Below are 22,625 nucleotides of genomic sequence, written 5' to 3' on the forward strand. Positions count from 1 at the left end.
GGGAGCGCCTGGATCTCGGCCACGAAACTCCGCCCGGTCCCCGTCTGACCCACGGTCCCCGCAGGTTTCCCGCATCTGAGTCCAGACACAAACGCCGCCGGCAGGTCACGTACCTGTGCGAACACCCGGACCACCACCTTCCAGCACCACCATTTCCTTCAAGAGCCTCCAGGACCCCTTGGCACCGCCAGTCGCTCTGGACAGGACTGCTGCTCATTTCACGCCCTAAAGTCTCCCCGGGAAACCTTCCTGGCTGAGGGACGCGAAGGCCTTTCCTTGGACCCTCCTGAGATCAAGTCCTTGAGAGTGAGAAGCCCGCACCGAACCCCACGTTCCTGAGAGCCTGAGTCTCAAGCATTGCCGTCCTGGAGAACCCCTTCATTGTCCCCGGGCTGGGAGCACAAATAATGCCTTCCCACTGCTGCCCTGCCGCCTGGATGAAAACGTGCGATTTCTCCAGAGGCGGAGCTTGCTCCAAGCTGGCGAGAAGGTCTTCTGTACCTAGGGAGCCTGAGAGCTGGTTTTGTTGGTGCCGGAGCCATCTAGGGTAGCTGGGTGCTGGGGTATATCCACACATCCAAAAAATCCATAATTCAGTCATATTTATGTACTGTTTTGTAAAGCTAACACTTTAAGAGTTTTATTAATTTAGGCTTTTCCTAATAATATACTATTTTTAGATACATTCAGATAACTACAAGTTGGAAACTCATTTTGAAATAAAATTTTTAGGTGGAAGGGGAAATCAATTCTGAAAGGTAAGTATGAAGCCTGATATTGTCGGATATTATTTGTCCAAATAAGTCATCAATTCAATCAAGGTATACTTAGGACCAATTTGAATTTGGTCAAATTGTTTTTAACCATATCTCCTGGGTATTTTTCGTTTTCTATCCCATCTCTCTGAACCCCAGACTTAAATCATCTAGGATGCCAGACATGTATGCCTCTACTTCTCCTTTTCCCAAACCATTCACAATAATCATTCACGTTTTATTCCCAAATGACACATTCAGCTCTAAAAATTATCAGGACTGAGGGATTTAAACAGCCATCTGGACGTGAAATTATATCAGATCCTAGACCATAGCAAAGAAAAGGCTAAAAAAAAAAACTATTAGAAACACTAAACAAAGAACAAACACATCCAAATTAGTAGGTAGAAATTTTAGGTTTGAAATATATAATATTTAAAATAAGGAAAACAATATGTGGAAAGAATGTAAAACAGATGCAGGTACGGAAGGAATTAGCTCATTGAAAAACCTGAATGAAAATTTTCCTTAGGAAATCAGGAAAGAACGTAGATGTTTTTTAACTTACACAAGAAAAAGGTTAAAAGATGTGGAAGATAGTGTGAAGAGTGCCAACATCTAAAAAGTAGTACTAGGACCAAAAAAGAGTAGGTAGGGGAGAGGAAGTAAGGGCAGATATGTGTAGAAGTATGGGCAAAAAAAAATCCCAGAGTGAAAGATGAAAGACTTCAGATCAAATGGCCTATAAGGTACAAAATGGAAGAAAAAAGGAAAAACTTACATCTAAACTCCATATCTAAACATCTTGTGGTGAAATTTAACAATATTAAAGACAACAAGAATGTACACAAACTCTCAGAGAAAAAGAGAAGATTGCCTCAAAGGAACAACAATTAGACTAGTTTTTTTAAGACCTTGTTAAAGTAATGCTGGATACAAGAGAAAACTCGAATAATGTTTAAATTACTAAAAGAAAATAAATTTAAGCATGAAATTCTGTACACAAATTATCATTTAAATATGAGGGCATAATAAAGCTTTTATCAATTACGCCCCCCCCCCAAAAAAAAAAACCCGCTACAGTTGAGTTGATTCCCACTCATAGCAACCCTCGAGGACAGAGTAGAACAGCCCCATAGGGTTTCCAAAGGCTGCAATCTTTATGAACGTACATGGCCACATCTTTCTCCTTTAGAGTGGCTGGTGGGTTAAATTCGCCAGCCTTTCAGTTAGCAGCTAAGCACTTAACCACTGTGCGCTACCAGGGCTCCTGTTTATCAAGCATACTAGATAAAAAAGTTTTGCCAGGCAAAGATATATTTCAATAACAATTTTAAGGTTCTCAAATATCAGTTCTGAAATAACACAAAATCCATAGGATTCTACAAAAATATGAGAAACAGGGATGACCAATGCCTTCACAAAGTTCATTGTCATCAAAAAAAAAAAAAAACCTAAGATCAAAGCAAAGAAAAAGAATATATGTATGTGTATATATATAATATGTATATACATGGTGGAAACCCTGGTGGCATAGTGGTTAAGTGCTACGGCTGCTAACCAAGAGGTCAGCAGTTCGAATCCACCAGGTCCTCCTTGGGAACTCTATGGGGCAGTTCTGCTCTGTTCTATAGGGTCACTATGAGTCAGAATCGACTCAACAGCAGTGGGTTTGGCTTGGTTTGGGTTTTTTATATACATATATATATATATATACATATACATACATTTGTATACACATATGCGTGTATATACAAATGTATGTATATACTCAGAATTTACATTTTTGACAATATTAACACAACAAAGTTGTAGAAAGGGGAAACACAATTGAAAGCTTGCTTGTCTTGCTTGGGGGATGATATCACCATCACTGTAAAAAAATGGATGTAAAGATTAACTTTCAAAATTAAGATAGTAAAATGAGACCATACACATATGTCAACAATTGGAATTAATATAAACTCATTCAATTTACCAGGTTTTTTTTTCATATTTGACTGAAGAAGAATAAACAGCAATCTATTTTTATAAGAGACACTAGTTTGTTATGTGTGGATCATAACAAATTATGGATAACATTGCGAAGAATGGTAATTCCAGATCACTTAATTGTGCTCATGAGGAATCTGTACATAGATCAAGAGGCAGTTGTTGGAACAGAACATGGGGATGCCACGAGATTTAAAGTCAGGAAAGATGTGCATCAGGGTTGTATCCTTTCACCATACTTATTCAATTTGTATGCTGGGCAAATAATCCAAGAAGCTGGACTCTGTGAAGAAGAATGGGAAATTAGGATTGGAGGAACACTCCTTAACAACCTGCATTAAAAAGATAACACAGCCTTGCTTGCTGAAAGTGAAAAGGACTTGAAGCACTTACTAATGAGGCTCAAAGACCACAGTTTTCAGTATCGGTTACAGCTCAACATAAAAACAAAAATCCTCACAACTGGGCCAATAAATGGAGAAAAAGATTAAAGTTATCAAGGATTTCATTTTACTTGGATGTACAATCAACACCCATGAAAGCAGCAGTCAAGAAAAGAAACTACACATTGCACTTGGCAAATCTGCTACAAAAGACCTCTTTAAAGTGTTAAAAACCAAAGACATCACTTTAAAGGCTAAGGTGTGCCTGACTCCAGCCATGGTGTTTTCAATTGACTCATTTGCACTCAAAAGCTGGGCAATGAATAAGGAAGACCAAAGAAGAATCGACACTTTGAATTAGGGTGTTGGTAAGGAATATTGAATATACCATGGACTGTGAAAGGAATGAACAAATCTTTCTTGGAAGAAGTACAGCCAGAATGCTCCTTAGAAGCAAGGATAGTGAGACTTCATCTCACATACTTCGGATATGTTTTCAGGAGGGACTAGTCCCTGTAGAAGGACATCATTCTTGGTAAAATAAAGGGTCAGTGAAAAAAAGGAAGACCCTCAATGAGATGGATTGACACAGTGGCTGAAACAATGGGCTCAAGCATAACAAAAATCAGGAGGGTGGCACAGGACTGGGTTATGTTTCATTCAGTTGTCGCTATGAGTCAAAACCGACCTGACGGCACCTAACAACAACCAGGTTTTTTTTGTTTTTTGTTTTTATCTGGATGAACATATAAGGCAGTAAAAGATAAGATCATCAGTAGAAGACTTGCTTATAAGAACATAAGTATTTCAGCAAATAAGTGATACTATAAAAGAAAAATGTATCAAATTGGTTTGTTATATAGTCAAGTCACCTTTTTCTTCAGAAAGGATACCATTTTTAATATCTGCAAAACTACAGATAAGTGGTGCAGTGGTTAAGTGCTGGTCAGCTAACTGAAAGGTCAAATGTTAGAGCCCACCAGCCACTCCTCCAGAGAAAGATGTGGCAGTCTGCTCCCATAAAGATATACAGCCTTGGAAACCCTATGGGGCAGTTCTACTCTGTCCTACAGGGTCATTATGAGTTGGAATCAAGGGCGATAGGTTTTGTTTTGTTTTGTTTTCTGATTTAAGGATAGGATGCCGTAGGAAAAAATAGCCTACACACTCTGTTCTTATCTGGTGTTTGAAGAATGTTACCACAAATTTGTTGAGAAGTGACATCAAATTAGTGGCGTTTTTGCTGAGGTCCTGCTTCACTTGATACGGGAAACTTCCCGACAGCTATGTAGAAATTGTGTTGATCTTCCAGGGGCAAGGCTAGTAAAATCACACAAATTTCTTATAAGCATCCTTTTTGTTTTTGACTCTTGCAGGCTGCTCCCTTTCAATTAATGTGATTTATCTTCCAAATAGCATTATGGTAATACAGTGTTGGTTGTGGCTGTTCCCTAAACTCTTCGGAGATGGACTACTTACAAACGAGGGGGAATCGTCCAAACTGACTCAAAGGCAAACTGACTGGGCTCTTTTGGGGAGTGGGGAGGACGGGATAAAGAAACACATGAGTGTATGGATGATCTTTGCCCCGATTAGGTTGTAGGAAACAATTGCTACTCATCTTTCCAATAGCAATTACATTTCCCTTCTTTTCCAGTTTTCTGTATATTTCTGCCCTTCTTTTCACGAAGTTCTCTCCTTTCTGATTTTCTCAGGTGAGTGAACTAGGAATTTAAGATCCCGTTTTCCAACATGCTGACACGCTTTTCTTCTTGGGTGAGTCTCATGGAGTAGGTTGGAACCCCGGACGAGTTCGGGGTTCTGGGCTACCGACGGCCCACTTACTCCTGGGCTCTCCCTTGAGCCGCCCTCCTGGGGCCCGTGTGTCGGCTTCCGCACTGCCAGGTGTCGGACCGCGATGCCTCCTCCTGCCTCCAGTGCCCAAGGGCGGCGGGGCGCGGGCGTCATGGTACCTCTAACCCGCGTGCCCCCTGCTGCAGGCACCCAAGGTGGCCGCGACTTTAAAGTGAGCTTGCCCCGCTCCTCCTCGAGGCTCCGTGCCCCTCGTCAGGCGTCCTCCCCGCAGGGTTGTTAGGAAAGGCTGGTGGAGTAGTGGTTAAGGGCTACCCGCCTATCCAAAAGGTCGGCTGTTCGAATCCACCAGGCGCTGCTTGGAAACTCGATGGAAGAGTTCTACCCTGTCCTATAGGGTCGCTATGAGTCAGAATCTGCTCCACCGCAATGGGTTTTTGTTTTTGTTTTGTTTCCTTCCAACATGGGCAATTCGGTAGATTTCAGAGCCCCCTTAACTTTGAAATGTTCAGGAGTCTCAAAGACGATTATGTACTAGGCGACTACAGCCTTCGTTAAGGAAGCCTCACATGAATATCAAAGACAGGAAATTAATTCTCATCAAATTATAGAACTGAGAGGCACAAGATGTTAAAGAATCGGCAGTGGGTGGGTTTATATCCAAACATAAAATAAGCAATCAAAGAGATACGAGGAAATTTGCCCAATCGCACACATCAGGGGTTGAGTTGGAGACAGAAATACTATTTTCTGACTTGAAAGCAGTGCAGTGTCCATTATCTAATAACAGCATATTATTTCATGTAATCCTGAATCCTTGGCCACTAGGAATGACTCCCAGTCTAGGCCTCACCTTGGCTGTAGTTAGAGCATTTTTTAAGCAAATAATGCAACTTCTTCATTTGTTTGCCACTGGCTCTCCCCCTTCCCGCCCCCAAGGTGTTATCGTTAGTGGAGCTATGCCAGAAAAAAATTTTTTACATGAAGACAAAGGATATAATGCTGGTAAAAGTGAGGACACTTGGCATCATTCCTTTTTTTATTTTGCCACACATACTATTCTTTCTACTTCATTTTTTGACTCACTTTAGTTCCCTTTGTGATCTCATTTTCCTTAGTTTGTCTTTTAATGTATGGCTTTTCCAGAATTCTATCGTTGACCGCATGCTCTTCTTTCTCACTTATGCATTCTTCCTTTTACGCTTTCATCAATGAAGTTTTAACTACACAGATACTGATGAGTTATCATTTGATTTCTCTTTCTTCCTTTTGACTGTTAGCAACCTCAGCTTGGATGATACATAAGCCAATATCAAACCAAACCCATTGCCATTGAGTTGATTCGGACTGGTAGAGACCCTATAGGACAGAGTAGAACTGCCCCATAGGGTTTCCAAGGAGCACCTGAACTGCCGACCTTTTGATTAGCAGCCAAATGCTTAACCACTGTGCCACATAGTCACTTCAAATTTTGAATGACCCATGTGATGTCATTGTTTACTCCACACATCAAAACTTCAGGACATCATCATCTCCCCATAATTGAAGTCATAGTATAAAGAGTCACTTTGATACCTGGTGGCACAGTGGTTAGGAGCTTGGCTGCTAGCCAAAGTTTGAATCCACCAGCAGCTCTTTGGAAACCCTATGGGGCAGTTCTACTCTGTCCTACAGGGTCACCAGGAATCCGAATTGACTCAACTGCAACTTTTTTTTTTTAAGCAATTTATTTTTCTGTGAGTCTGTATGGAAATAGCTCCTAAATTAATGTTACTCCTGCTTCACATATATTTCAGAAATGTGTTTTTTGTATCTTGGTTTACTTTCATTTTCTCATTTCTCACCTATATTTCTACAACAGGAGGCTAAACGGCCTTTTTTACTTCAGAATATACTCTTCCCAATATGCCTTTTAGATGAATATGTTTGAAACACAAAGCTGAACATTATCATTTGGTTACTGTAACTTTTCTCAATCATTTTAGGAATAAAATCAAACTTATTTGATGTGACATAGGAGGCCCTTTAGGAAGGCATTAATTGATTTTCATTCCAAACTGTCTTCAGTCTCATCTCGTTGCTCACTCAATCTCTGTGATCCAATATTACCTAATTCCTTATAATTTCTCCCCAGACTTCACCATTCTATCCTACCTCATTCATTGCACTTGTGAGCCTCTGTCTGGAAAGCCTACCCCTCCTGGGATAAATGTAGGTGTGCTTTAAAGCTCACAGACAGCACTATCTCCACTGGGGCCAACACTGTGTCATCAGCCCATCTTCTGGGTTTCCCTAGTCCCTGTGATCCTTTGGATTACATCATTGCAGTGTGAACTAGATGCTCCCTCAAGTGGCTATTATTGACACTACAGCAGTCATTTCAAAGAATGTATCTTTGTTATTGGAAACTCTAGTGGCGTAAAGGTTAAGAGCTATAGCTGTAACCAAAAGGTTGGCAGTTCAGATCCACCAGGTGCTCCTTGGAAACTCTATGGGGCAGTTCTAATCTGTCCTATAGAGTCTCTACAAGTAGGAATTGACTTGATGGCAGTGGGTTTGGTTTTGGTTTGGATCTTTGTTATCTGTTGTCACTAGGTATGCCTACCCAGTTGGGGAAAGGACAAGTGCAGAACGCCAGAGGACAGTGATAACCAAACTTGTCAGCACATTGTAATCATTTGTAGAATTTCAAAATGTACAGATGCCTATGCTCCATTCCTGGGGATTCTGCATTAATTGGTTTGGAGTGTGGTCATGGTTTGGGGTGTTTAAAAGATCTCTAGGTGATTGCAATGTGCAGATGAGTTGCCTGGAAATCCTGGGCATTTGCTAGGGAACCATGATTTTTAGGCTAGTTCTGAAAAAGTTCATTTGACACATAGTCAAGATACTAAAATGTGGCCCTCTTTTTAGCTTATGAGTGAAAAATAAGGGTCTGAGAGTTGGAGATAAGAAGTAGGGAATTTGTGAGAGAACATTCAACAGCATGGAAAAACAGGCAGCTGAACATCCATAACCCAGAAGCATCCCTAAGTTGTTTAACTCTATTTGCGTATGATAGAATGATTGTCATCCTTCATGTAACAGAGCAGAGAGGCTTCCCCAGGATCACCTGTCTTACCATTTCTCCTTGTCTGGACTTACTAACAAACTACAACAACCCAATGGCAACAGTCTCACGTATGCTCTTCCCATAATGTCTGCTGTTGCAGGTAAGACCTGAGCTCCCCAGCAATGTAATCGCTGAATCCCTGGGAATTGATACGACACAGGGTTTTATGGCTCTTATACACCTCATATTTCTCAAGATCTCATTATTCACAGATCCTGTGTTGTGAATTTGCCTACTCACTAAAATTTTCATGTAACCCCAAAACTCACTGCTCATTTGAGGTCATTTTGCAGACTTTCTATAAGGGCAAATAGAAGTTAGAAAGAGATGCTTAATTCTCCTTGTTGAAAAGGGTAGAGACTCCCCCTCCCATTTCTTAGAGCATTTACTTTAGACAGCTTGTAATTTTAAGGGTTTTTTGTTTTTTTTTTTTTTGCCTATATGAAATGTGTGTGAACTTTTTTAAATGCCGAATAAGCCTCTCAGCATTTTGACAACCCAGGACTGTTCCTCAAGGACCTGGCAGCCATCTCTTGACTGTAGGTGCAAAAATACCTTTTCCATATATTTCCAAAATCTATGGGAAAAAGAAAGTGTCTGTACAGGCTAAGGGTCTAGGTTCTGTAGGACCCCAAATGACCAAGGGCAGGTGCCCTGTGTTGCCATCACTTTTGAAAGAAAAGAAATCTGTAGCTTCCAAAACTCGGATGCACCAGCAGTTTTGTCCTGTGTGTGTCAGGGAGGAAATGCTGTCTTTGGAGCCCCTAAACCAGACAGGAAGAGGATTTTTTTTTTTTTTTTAATAGGAAATGAGAAGGTGGGAGGTGGGAAGCTAATTCCTCCAGTCTCCCCACCACAGGTTCAGAGTTGGTGGCAAGGGGCAGTAGAGCTGCCAAGAGCCAGAGCCCAAGTCCTGCTGGACTACAGCGCCCTTGTATTGTGTGGTCGTATGGTTCTCAGTGGCTAATGCAGAGGGATGAGGAACATCACTGGATCTCCAGGCTCCTGTACAACTGGGGCTCTGTCATCCTCTCTCTCTCAGACCTGGCACTCACACTCTGCCTTGGGAAGAACTTGAGGAAAGCATCTGTCCAGTACAAGTAAGTCCTATTGACCCAACTCTAACCCCCAGCCCCCATTTCTGCACAACTGAGCAGGAAGATCGCCTTCCTCATGTCAGCAGAGCCCAGGAGCAGAGAAGGACCCCCAGAGGGCCTGGGTCTCTGCTATGATCTGTTTGGTTTACTATGGTTATATTGATTTACAGTGTTGCTGAGTATTATTAAATCATTAATATTTACATAAATTGTGGTGTTGGAGAAGAATTTTGAATATACCATGGACTGCCAAAAAAAATGAACAAATCTGTCTTGGAAGAAATACAACCAGAATGCTCCTTAGCAGCAAGGATGGCAAGGCTACATCTCATGTACTTTGGACGTGTGAGGAGGAATCAGTCCCTAGAGAAGGACATCATCCTTGGTAAAGTAGAGGCTCATCGAAAAAGAGGAAGACCCTCAAGGAGATGAATTGACACAGTGGCTGCAACTATGGGCTTAAGCATGACAACGACTGTTGTGATAGGGCACATCCAACAATTGTGAGGATGGTGCAGGACCAGGCAGTGTCTCATTCTGTTGCACATAGGGTTGGTATGAGTCGGAACCGCCTCAATGGCACCGAACAACATACAACAATAGCTATGGAATGTGTAAATATATAAACAATGACAACTGTTCTGAAGTTTTTGTATCACACTATTACCTTTTTAGTTTACCATCTACGTTTATAACCCTCAATGATATACAGTTTTGTAGATTTTGAACTGTATGCAAATATTATGTGTACTCTTCTGTAGTTTTCTTTTTACCTTAACATTGTTTCTTAGATGTATCTAAATTGTTCCATGCAGCTGCAGTTTATACATTTTCACTACACTTTATACTTTAGAGACCCTGGATGGTACAAAATGTTAAGCACTCAAATACTAGCTGAAAGATTGTCAGTTCAAAGCCACCCAGAGGTACTTTGGAAGACAAGCCTGGGGATCTGCTTATAAAAGGTCACAGCCTTGAAAACCTATGGAGCAGTTATACTCTGTATACATGGGGTCATTGTGAGTCAAAATCACCTCCACGGCAACTGAAAACAACATACACTCTTCCATAGGAATATGTTTGAATGTATTTATCCGTTCAGCTACAGACGGAGTTGGGATTGATTTCAGGTGTTCCTTTATCATAATTATTTCTGTAATTTTAAATACCAAAAAACAAAAGCCCATTGGCCCTGAGTTGAACTGCCCCATGGGGTTTCCCAGGAGAGGCCGCTGAAATCAAATTGCCCACTTTGGTTAGCAGCTGTAGCTTACCATAGCTCTTAACCACTGCGCCACCACACACAAGATTGGCTTTAGATTATCCTTCTAGGAATTGCGCACGACTTCAGTTTTACCAGAGACTGGTTTCTAAAAGAGTTGTGCCGCTTTACACTCCCACAGCGTGGGATAATATTTCAAGTTGTTCCACATCATCACAAAACTTAATAGCTTTTCTAATATCCATCTGATGACAGTGATTATAACTTTCATTTTTATTTCTCTGATTATTAAATACTGTTTACATGCATTTCTACCTGTCTCTTCTATGAAGCAATTGTTCTGAGCTTTTGTTCTTTGAGGGGCTGGGAGGTTGAATATATTTTTCTTATACATTTGAAGGCATTCTTTATGTATTCTGGACACTTATTCTTTGGTGATTACATGTGTTACGGCATTTAACTCCCAACTTTTCGCTTCCATTATTGATGATGGAAATCCATAATTTTTGTAGTTAAATTGATCATTATTTCTCTTATTTGTGCTTTTTGTTTCTTTATCAAGAAATCACTTTCTAACATAGGATCTAAAGGTATTCACATGGTCACTTTTTCTAATGATGAATTTGCTTGTCACGTTGAATTTGAACTCTTAATGTACCTGAAATTGATTTTTCTGAATATGAGGGAGATATCCCAGCATATGCACAGGGAAGTCTATCTCTTTTACATCCATTTGAAATGCCTTTCTACTCAGTCATAAATCAGGTATCCATACAGCAAGTGAGTCTTAGACTTTCTTTTTGAATTCTATGGTCTTATTCTCTACCCCTGCACCAATGGCTTATGATTTCGTAATTAGGGTCTTTGACCATTGTCTCTGACACCAATATCTGGGAAGAAATATTTGATATTTCACCTATGAAAGCACACTGCTATAATATTGCTGACATTCTTATCTAGTACAAAAATTACATGTATAGTTAAATACTGTGGGATCTTTTCATCATAGAATGGTATTCCCAGAGTTTTAGATACATCCATTGATAACATACCTGCAAAGGTGATGGCAATGTCCTTTCTGACTAATTCTCAAGAAAGTAAAGTAAGCTCATTAATTGAGCTATGTACCTGTGGCATACTTTCTTGACTGCTGTTTGTTCCCTGTATTTTGCAAGCTAAAGAAAAAGTTTTTCTCTGTGGATGTAATTAAATGGCTCAAGATTAAAGAGTTGATGTATCTTTCATGACAATAATCTCTAGTACAATTTTTAAACTTATTTTCTGAATCCCCCATATTCTGTTTAATATCTTACCCATTATACTATTTTTATTAAAAACAATATACTTAAACAACCACATTGGATCAAATAGTTCCCAGCTCTTGTTTGGTTCTGAGATGTAGGAAATACACTGAGCCTTGGATCCATAAATCAGATTAATTCCATGTTTCTTTATAGCTTTCATCAGGGTGGCTAATCTGCAGATTGCAGGCCCTCCCCCACTGCAGAATGTTCACTATGAGTAGGAACCTATGTGATGGCGATGAGTTTGTTAAGTTTTGGTTCTGACCCAAGAACTTGCATTTCTAACAATGTTCATTGATTCTAATGTGCTGGAACCAGGACCGGACTTCAGAATCACTGGTCTATGTCACTGTTTTACTCCATGTTGTCCTCAGTACTCCTATCCCGTTGGTTTAACCTATATTTTCTAACTCTTTTTAATAGTCTGTGGCATTTCCGAACACCAACAAAATACAACCGCGATGCTATTCCATTATTCCCGGCAGCTCGGGCCTGCTTTGAACACTCTAATTTTTTCAAAGTAATAAGTGGTTTAGTGGTTAAGTGATACGGCTGCTAACCAAAAGGTTGGCAGTTCAAATCCACCAGGCACTCCTTCGAAGCTCTCTGGGGCAGTTCCGCTCTGTCCTATAGGGTTGCTATGAGTCGGAATCGACTCAACGGCAATTTTTTTTTTTTTTTTTATGGCATTTACTTTTATGAATGTTCTCAATGATTAACCAGAAACCTTTTTTTTTTTTTTTTTGGAACCATGTGTTGCAGAACTACCTTTCTTTCTATCAGTAATGAAATTCAGTGAAAATACTGCATATTAGAAATCACCACAGCAAAGATATGGAGCAGAACCCACTGTCAGCCCTGTTGCAAAAAAGATAAATATCTCATTCACTTATTATTCACTCAGATATTTGTTAAGTGCCTGCTATGTCTTAGACATCGTATTACCTGTTGGGAAATGGCAGTGAATATAAGAGACGCTTCCTCTGTCTCATAATTCATTCAGTAAAAGAGGAAAAGGAGCGCATAAAGTGTTCATCCAACCACAGACCTGTCCAGGTCCTGAGGATTCAGGGATATTTCTCTGTAAAGAGATTTCCCTAAGGATGAATTGAGGAGTTTACGAGATGAAGATGATGGAGAAGAATATTCCAGACTGACATAATGCTACGGCTGTTAACCAAAGGGTCGGCAGTTCGAATCTGCCAGGCGCTCCTTGGAAACTCTATGGGGCAGTTCTACTCTGCACTATAGGGTCACTATGAGTCAGAATCGACTCAACGGCAGTGGGTTTTTTGGGTACTATATATGCTTCTAATGCCACAAAGCTCGTAAAACACATGAATAACCACAGCATATATTTCATATAATGTGCTGCGAGAGATTATTTTAATGTAAAGAAAATTGAACTAACAAAAGTTTTCAATTCAGACTACCAACATAATCAATAGCAAAATGTTCCATTAAAGGAGAACAACGTAAAAGACAGTAAAATATTATTTATCAGCTTCAGTTGGGAAGGGGTCCCTCAGATATGACTTGACCATGATCATGTGTGGCCAGTGTAAAAGAAAGGCCTGAGGGGATAATTGAAGGAGCAAGCTGGGTATGCCCATATGAGGGAACTTTTGGCAACATTAACAAAACTCACACTTCTACTGTCAAAATCTACATACACACCTACCTGCTCCAGAGGTTTCTCTATATACTGAGAAAGCACTGGGGAGGTGGTCAAGAGATTGTAACGATTATCCTCCTTCACACATAAAAAAAGAAAAGTGTCCTCAGACGGGACCCTTGAGCTGTCCTTCCTTAACCAAGTATCCTTACAGACTCCTGCAGCCCAGTCCCAAGAGCTATCCACTTCTATCTCCCAGTAGTATTTTCCAGAGGTGAAGGCCTGGTCTCCCCATGCGGCAAAGTAGTGAGATCTTCCAGAAGGAAAAGGTGCCTCTTGAAGGTCACGTCTAAGCCTCAGACTTCTCACGTCATCAAACAGCATGATATTCTGACTGCTTATTTCATAACTGAAGGAAATTTCCACTGTGGAAAAAAGAGAATATTTCAGGCAAAATCTGTTTTTATACTCCTATGGGATGAGAGAGTCACTGGATCTAGAGTGTCACTGGAAAAACAGGCCAACACTACAAGGGAAGTTTACTAGCCAGAAAATATCAGATTGAAGGGTATCGGTGGATGTGCAGAAGAAACAAATACCTAGTGACACAATGGAAAAAAATTCCTAAAATCTCAGAGAATGTACAGAGGAGGGAGGTCATGCAAACTTCTGGCTCATTGCTTTTCACGGCACATTAAAAATCAGAAACCTGTGCACTGACACCAAGTCCACAGCAATACGACTTATTTCTACTGCACTGGGTTTGGTTTTTTTTTCTCAGGGCAAAAAACAAAAAATCTTAGACCTAAATAAATGGTGAACACTTTGCCAGGTATATTATGTTAGTTAAGCAAGCAGATTTAAATTTAAGATTAAAATCAAACCATGCCTTCTTAGAAGGAGGCTTCGTGGCGCAGTAGTTAAAGCGCTTGGCTGCTCAGCAAAAGGTCAGTGGTACAAACCCCCCAGTTGCTCCAAGGGCAAAAGATGCAGCTGTTTGCTTTCATAAAGATTTATAGCCTTGGAAACTATATGAGGCTCTTCTCTGTCCTACAGAGTCAGTAGGAGCTGAAAATAACTGGGCAACACTGGGTTTGTTTTTGGGATTTGGCTTATGCCTTCTTAGAAGGAGTCTCCTACTCAGCATGATCTGGGTTTTAAACCTGGTTCCATTTCAGGCCTACTCGTTCTCTGCCTGCTGGGCTAACCTCACTCGATTAGTGAGCTCTGCGTACTGCCTCAACCACCTACTTCTTTTACTGTTGCTCATAAATTCTGGTTTTCTGTATATCACTTTTTCATGTTTATTCACGTGTTTCTCAGATCATATTTATTAAAATTGACATTATTCCAAATTCAGTTACTAAGAAACTTTAATATTTTAAAATATTTAAAAGTAAAGCACCAAGGAACTTATCAGCATAATCAACTGCACTTAATTTGAAATCGAAATGTTCTGAGATAATGTCTTTCTGTATGACTCTTTGAATGACTGACATTGCATCTATGAATGGTTTTAGGTCTCAAGGAGCCGTTTTTTGGATCATTTCCTTTTTCTCATTAACTATTTAATACAGGCCGGAATAACATTTCTCTTTTCCTACCATTTATGTAGATATTTTTCATATTATCATAGGGGAAATATGACTATTCACAGGCTGCTCTCCTCCCAAAATCAAGAATTAATAAAGAGGGAATGATTGCCTATAGAAAACCATTATTGGAGGACATTGTATCCGGTCCCACCACTGGGCTGACACTCACCTCGGAACTGGCGGAACCTGTCTATCAGGCCAGTGATGGGCCAGGCACTGAGCGCTGGGTTCACAGGCTGGGGCATGTTCAGCTGCATGGACTCGCTCCTGCAAGGGGAAGATTCAGTTAACCTTTCAGGTGCCTAAGGGGCCATCACAGTATGTAAAAAGGACATCAGCATTAACTGAAAATGTTTTTCTGCAGAACCCATTGCTGATATTTCTGTGTACCTTTACAATCCTGGAATGAGGTTGTACCGTTCTTTGAGAATCTTTCTTTATTCTCTGCCTGCTTCCTTCTCCTGCCCCTCAGAGGAACTTGCCTCTCTCACCTACCACCTGACACAAACTAGTCCATTCACATCAATAAGTTTATGCATTTGAAACCTAAAATCATAGGTAGCATCTTCTAGCCACTTATGCACTGAGCCCTGCAACCTATACCATCCTGAGTCACAGGAAAGAAACAAGGCTGATTTGTGATACAGGGAACGGGAAAACATATTCAGTATGACATACACAACATGCATACACAGAAAATATCTAATATCTCTCTAAATTGTGTTCTCGCTGTGTTGGAAACACCATGATCTCTTTCACAGCCCTCATGAAGCTCTAGTCTGCAGTGAAGGCCAAACTTACCTTGTCAAAATGTCTCCCAAATCCTGTGAAGAGAATACAAAGAAAAGTTTAGAATTCTTCACAAATTGGCAATTCTGTTCTTTCAGTCTTTAAGTTTAGGCAAGTTCTCAAAGGTACCAACCACCCACTAGCACATTTTTTTAGTAAATCCATTTTTCCTTTCCTCTCTAAACCCAGTACACCACTTGGATAGAATCTGATTTCTCAATGAATTCAGAAACCTGAAGGTGAATGAATAAAGAGAATATGAGTGCAGATTGTACTGGTGCGACTGCCAGCTGTCCGCAAAGTGGTCTTTCCAAGCGCTTGTCTCCAAAGGATAATGTGTTCCAGAGCAAGGGCAATTCAAATCTGGGACTTGAAAAAAAGGAGGAAGTAAATGTTAGTGCTTCACATATGTCTCCATATTGCCAAACTGGAGACAAAAAGGGAATGCCCACGAGGAAGTTGTTCCTTTCGGGGTTTTTAAAGAAGCAAGGTAGAGAAGAAGACTTTTAGAAGGGAGTACAGTATTTTTACGCAAATAACTGGTGCCTTCTACATTTGTTTGCTGACCAGGCTTCTCTCCCGCTCCCCCACCCTCCTGGGAGGTATTTTCATAAGGGCTGCTATGCAACATTTTTTACTCCTTGCTGGAAAAAAAAAATTGGTTTTGCTCACTTACGAAAATACCGGGGGTGGGGGGAGGGCAAAGTTGGCAACCAAAGTAGAAGGCACTCATTATTGGTGAAAAAATACAGTATTCCCTGGGGAATCTACTCTCATATTTCCATGAAACTTTGTTGTTCATGGCTAGGATAGGAGTTACAGTTTATGTCTGTTATAGTCAGGTGGAAAACGACTTCCATCACAGGAAAAAAAATTATGTGTTTGGTACCCAATATCTCATGGAGGTCGAGGATGTGAACTTCAGCTACTATAGATGATTTCCAGGTACGTCCTCGGTTCTTACCTGGAGCAACTCCACATCTGATTTATGGCACATATTCATCAGCTCCTCATACATTTCTCTCAGGTGCCTCCCCTTTTGAACCATTGTGGCTTCACTTTTCTTCAGTTGCTGTAATATCTTCTTGCCTTCATTTTTCAGTCCCTCTAAATGTTGTTTTTCTTCCTCAAGGAGAATCGGATGCAATTTCTGATACTCAGAGCTGATAATCTCTGACAGTAGACACACATAATACTGCAAAGACATGGATTTCTTAAATCATATATGCAATGCAAGTTAACCCCCTTCCCCTTAAACCTCACCTGTTTCTCTCTGACTCACATCCTCTACCAATCAACTACACTCGACCTAAACCCATGTCCTCCTATTTATCAGAAACCATAAAATCATCTCTCAGTTTCATTCCTTCATTTGTTTTCCATTCAAGAGCCAAACCCACCCTCCCGTCAAAAACCAAAAACCAAACCTGCTGCCATGGAGTAGGTTCTGACTCATAGCGACCCTATAGGACAGAGTAGAACTGGCCCATAGGGTTTCCAAGGAGAAGCTAGCTGGTAGATTAGAACTGCAGACCTTTTGTTTAGCAGCTGAGCTCTTAAGCATTGTGCCACTAGGGCTCCATCCTCCCTTCAAAACTTCTCCATTCACTTCAAAACTTCCTGAAACATCTGAAGAAATGCCTCATAGTCGATTTCTTTAATTTTGTAAAACATCCTCTTTTCTGAGTTGCTGATACATTAGAGTTTACAAATCTGAACTGTCATGCTGCCTTACATTGAAGAGGTGGATTACTTTTCCTGTTGGTAGATCACTCACAGAATCTGTCACACCATGATTTCAGCTCAAGTTCATCATGAACAAATCTCCAGGAAGTATGTCACAAGCTCGTTCTGGGGAAAACAGTCTCATACTTACTCTCCACAGGTTGGTTATTTTGCTCTCCTCATTCAGATTTCTCTGATTTTTTTGAATATTTTTCCATAAAGATCTCATTTCCTTTATGAGCTTCTCCTGCAAAAGAACCATGAATGAGTGCCAGAAAAGCAAATGTTAGGGATTTCATACCATAATGAACAGAAAGAGACAGGGGATGTTCAATCGATGTACTTAAGGGAGAATGGAAGGATCATGTTTCCCTGTTTACCCTTCATAATTACCAATTCTGGGAAATTTCACGCTGTAGAAAGACAAAATATAGTGTCTTTGTCTTCCAAAGGAAACTGACAAATAAGAATTTTATGAAACATGGCTAATTTTCAGATAGACAACTTGCTATAGAATTTGGATCTACTGATTCTGTTGTTGTAGTGACCCTAGAGTACAAAATAGAACTGACCCATAGGATTTCTTAGGACCTTCTTTGGCTGATGTGGCACGACTCAAAATGAGAAGAAACAGCTGCAAACATCCATTCATAATTGGAATCTGGAATGTACAAAGCATGAATCTGGAATGTACGAAGCATGAATCTGGGAAAACTGGGAATCAAGAGTGAAATGGAATGCATAAACATTGATATCCTAGCATTAGTAAGCTGAAATGGACTGGTATTGGCCATTTTGAATTGGACAACCATACGGTCCACTATGCCAGGAATGACAATTTACAGAGGAATAGTGTTGCATTCATCATCAGAAAGAAAATTTCAAGATCTGTCCTGAAGTACAACACTGTCAGTGATGATAATATACATAACCCTACAAGGAAGACCAGTTAATACAACTATTATTCAAATTTACGCACCAACCACTAAGGCCAAAGATAAAAAAATTGAAGATTTTCACCAACTTCCGCAGTCTGAAATTGATCAAACATGCAATCAGGATGCATTGATAATTACTGGTGATTGAATGTGAAAGCTGAAACAAAGAAGGATCCATAGTTGGAAAATATGGCCTTGGTGATAGAAACAATGCCAGAGAACACATGATAGAATTTTGCAAGACCAATGACTTCTTCATTGCAAATACCTTTTTTCACTACCATAAATGGCGACTATGCATGTGGACTTCGCCAGATGGAATACATAAGAATCAAATCGATTACATCTCTGGAAAGAGACGATGGAGAAGCTCAATATCATCACTCAGGACAAGGCTACGGGTCAGAACAGACCATCAATTGCTTATATGCAAGTTCAAGTTGAAACTGAAGAAAATTAGAACAAGTCAGCAAGACCCAAAATACAACCCTTGGTTATATTCCACCTGAATTTAGAGACCATCTCGAGAATAGATTTGATGTGTTGAACACTAATGCTCGAAGACCAGACAAGTTGTGGAATGACATCAAAGATATACATGAAGAAAGCAAAAGGTCATTAAAAAGATAGGAAAGAAAAGACCAAAATGGATGTCAGAAAAGACTCTGAAACTTGTTCTTGAATATCAAGTAACTAAAGCAAAAGGAAGAAATGATGACTTGAACAGAAAATTTCAAAGGGCAGCTCATGAAGACAAAGTATTCTAATGACAAGTGCAAAGAACTGGAGATAGAAAACCAAAAGGGAAGAACACACTCACCATTTCTCAAGCTGAAAGAACTGAATTAAAAATTCAGGCCTCGAGTTGCAATAGTGAAGAATTCTGCAGGGAAAGTATAAATGAAGCAGGAACCATCAAAGGAAGATAGAAGGAATACACAGTCACGCAAAAAGAACTGGTCAATGTTCAACCATTTCAGGAGGTAGCATATGATCAGGAACTGATGGTACTGAAGGAAGAAGTCCAAGCTTCACTGAAGGCACTGGCAAAAAACAAAGACTCCAGGAATTGATGGAGTATCAGTTGAGATGTTTCAACAAACGGATGCAGTTCTGTAAGTGCTCACTCATCTATGGCAAGAAATTGGGATACCTGGCCAAGTGACTGGAAGAGATCCATATTTATGCCTATTCCCAAAAAAGGTGATCCGACCGAATGCGTGAATTCTCAAACAATATCATTACTACCACATGCAAGTAAAATTTTGCTGAAGATCATTCTAAAGCAGCTGCAGCAGGACATTGACAGGGAACTGCCAGAAATTCCAACAGGATTCAGAAGAGGTGGTGGAACCAGGGATATCATTGCTGCTGTCAGATGGATCCTGGCTGAAAGCAGAGAATACCAGAAGGATTTTACCTGTGTTTTATTGACTACGCAAAGGCATTCCACTCTGTGTATCATAACAAACTATGGATAACATTGTGAAGAATGGGAATTCCAGAACACTTAATAGTGCTCGTGAGGAACCTGTATATAGCTCAAGAGGCAATGGTTCGAACAGAACAAGGTGACACTTCACGGTTTAAAGTCAGGAAAGGTGTGCATAAGGGCTGTATCCTTTTACCATACCTACTCCATCTATATGCTGAGCAATTAATCCTAGAAGCTGGACTCTGTGAAGAGGAATGGAATATCAAGATTGGAGGGAAATGGATTAACCTGGGATATGCAGATGACACAACCTTGCTTGGTGAAAGTGAAGAGGACTTGAAACACTTACTAATAAGGTCAAAGAACACAGCCTTCAGTATGGATTACATCTCAACAAAGAAAACAAAAATCCTCACAACTGGACCGACAAGCAATATCATGATAAATGGAGAAAAGATTGAAGTTGTCAAGGCTTTCATTTTACTCAGATCCGCAATCAACACCCATAGAAGCCGGGTTAAGAAATCTAAAGACTCCTTGCATTGGGCAAATGTGCTGCAAAAAAAGTAAAGATGTCACCTTGAAGACTAAGGTGAGTCTGACTCAAGCCATGGTGTTTTCAATCCCCTCATATGCATGCAAAAGCTGAACAATGAATAAGGAAGACCAAAGAAGAATTGACACCTTTGAATTGTGGTGTTGGAGAAGAATATTGAGTATACCACGGACTTCTAAAAGAACAAACAAATCTGTCTTGGAAGAAGTACAAACAGAATACTCCATAGAAGCAAGGATGGCAAGACTACATCTCACATACTTTGGACATGTTACCAGGAGGGATCAGTCCCTGGAGAAGGACATCATGCTTGGTAAGGTAGAGGGTCAGAGAAAAAGAGGAAGATCCTCAAAGAGATGGATTGACCCAGTGGTTGCAACAACGGGCTCAAGCATAAGAACAATTGTGATTATGGTGCAGGACAGGGCAGTGTTTCGTTCTGCTGTACCTAGGGTTGGAACCAACTCAATGACACCTAAGAACAACAACAAACAATCTTTAGGGGATCAGAATGCCAGGTCTTTTTTCCTGTGGAGCTGCAGGTAGGTTGGAAATGCCTACCTTTTGGTTACCAGTCAAGAACTTAATGATTACCCCACGGGGGCTCCTCAAGTGATGCTAGGTCTTTAATATTTTCCAGCATACTATTTGATCTGTATTACTAAATATACTTTCAATATAAAAACCTTTTTGATCCTATATTCTGCTATCTTAAAATGAGAACTTCAGACTGCCCTGAGCGTTATACTACATATTCAAAATAATAATCATTATCTTAATCACAGCCCCTTCCTGGAAAACAAACTCGATGAAAGCAAGCATGCTTATGTAATTATTTGCAGCTTTATCTGTGGTGTCTAGAACAGTGCCTGACATGATTCTCAGTAATGAGTGGACTAATCATCATTATGGTTTCCATCTTCCTTATACTCTTTTAGCTCTACTATCCTGCAGCTTTCAAAGTGCTTTCAGAGACATTGCTTACCCGGTATTCCTCAACAGCGCATTCTATGGAACAGTGACTGTGAGCTTCGTGCTCTTGAGAGTTAGAGCAGAGCAAACAGAGCAGGTTCTTGCTCTCTTCGCAGAACATCTTCTTTGTCTCCTTGTGTGTCCCACACATCTGTTTCTCAGAGCTCAGGAACTGGCAGAGACTGGCTTGTCTGGCAAGGGACACCAGATTCTTCAGTAGAATATTGGTTCTGAACTCTGTTTGCTCTGATGTGTTCCTGCATATGGGGCAACGGGCAGGAATTTTGGCTCCTTCCCAGGAAAGGCAGACACAGGCCTGACAGAAGCTGTGTCCACAGCCTATGGTGACAGGATCTGTAAGGTACTTCAAGCAGATGAAGCAGGTGAGTTCCTTCTGGAAGGCTGAATCCATTTTCCTAGGGAAGAAAATCAGAAGAGTTTATTATTATTCTGCCCTGGAGAGACAAAAGCCTAAGCAAAATTTTACTCTGATTATAACCCAAAAAGACACTTGTGTGAAATCCAAATTCCTAAAAAACCCCAGACTTCCTGGACTGATAGAGACAAGGGGAACCCCAGAAACTATCACCCTGATACCCTTTGAACTTGGAAATGAAGCCAGTCCTGGAGGTCGCCTTTCAGCCAAATAGTGGATTGCCTTATAAAGTAAACGATATCACCTGTGAATAATATAATTCCTTACACAATCAAGTATATGTGACCAAATAATCAACATTTATCCAAATGCAAAGGTGAGAAGGCAAGGAATCTAGATCAATGGAAAGAGAACAAAGAGAATGGAAATAATAAGACTGCTGAGACCTTGTGAAAATTGTAACCAATGTCATGGAACAATTTGCATGCAAATTGTTAAATGGGAACTTAATTTGCTATATAAACTTTCATCTAAAACACAATAAAATATTTAAAAAATAACAGAAATATGTTTAATGTTCATTGTTAATGTGGGGAATGTGAAGATGTTATCAAATGGTACTTACTGTATGGTCCCACTTTTTACAAAAAAAAAAATTTTTTTTTTTACTGAAAAAATATCCAATGGGAAAAAAATACACTTCAGTGTAGAGCAGGATAGAGTGTTTTTGTTTTGTTTTTTGCATATGACACAAATGGAAAACTGAGGCACAAAGGCAACTCTCAACTTCTATAGCAAACTTGTTGGTCGCCAATCAACATGCATCTACTGCCATCAATCCTTTTGTTCCTACATAAAAGAACTTCACTTTTGTTGATGTGTCACTTCCCTACATGGGCTTGTGAATCACCATGACTCATTCTATAGCTCCAGGGGAGTGGATCCTG

At 40.2% G+C, this 22,625-nt stretch overlaps 1 protein-coding gene across 1 annotated transcript; it reads right to left on the bottom strand.

Annotated features, from left to right (window-relative positions):
• Positions 1-12,581: 12,581 nt before the first annotated feature.
• Positions 12,582-21,714, bottom strand: LOC100669982 (tripartite motif-containing protein 43-like). The gene is made up of 5 exons (XM_064289537.1): positions 21,316-21,714; positions 16,641-16,871; positions 15,689-15,711; positions 15,057-15,154; positions 12,582-13,717 (listed from the first exon to the last, which is right to left on the bottom strand). Exons 1-5 carry the CDS (start codon positions 21,712-21,714, stop codon positions 13,224-13,226), a joined length of 1,245 nt encoding a protein of 414 aa, XP_064145607.1. The 3' UTR covers positions 12,582-13,223.
• Positions 21,715-22,625: the final 911 nt, after the last annotated feature.

Source organism: Loxodonta africana, chromosome 7, assembly GCF_030014295.1.
Source record: "Loxodonta africana isolate mLoxAfr1 chromosome 7, mLoxAfr1.hap2, whole genome shotgun sequence".
Classification (NCBI taxonomy): Eukaryota; Metazoa; Chordata; class Mammalia; order Proboscidea; family Elephantidae; genus Loxodonta; species Loxodonta africana.

Coding starts and splice junctions, on each gene's coding strand:
- LOC100669982 (XM_064289537.1), bottom strand. CDS start 21,714: ATGGATTCAGCCTTCCAGAAGGAACTCACCTGCTTCATCTGCTTGAAG. Junction 15,712..16,640: donor CAGATGTGGAGTTGCTCCAG/GTAAGAACCGAG, acceptor TTCTCTTCACAG/GATTTGGGAGACATTTTGAC. Junction 13,718..15,056: donor CAGGTTCCGCCAGTTCCGAG/GTGAGTGTCAGC, acceptor TTTTTTCCACAG/TGGAAATTTCCTTCAGTTAT.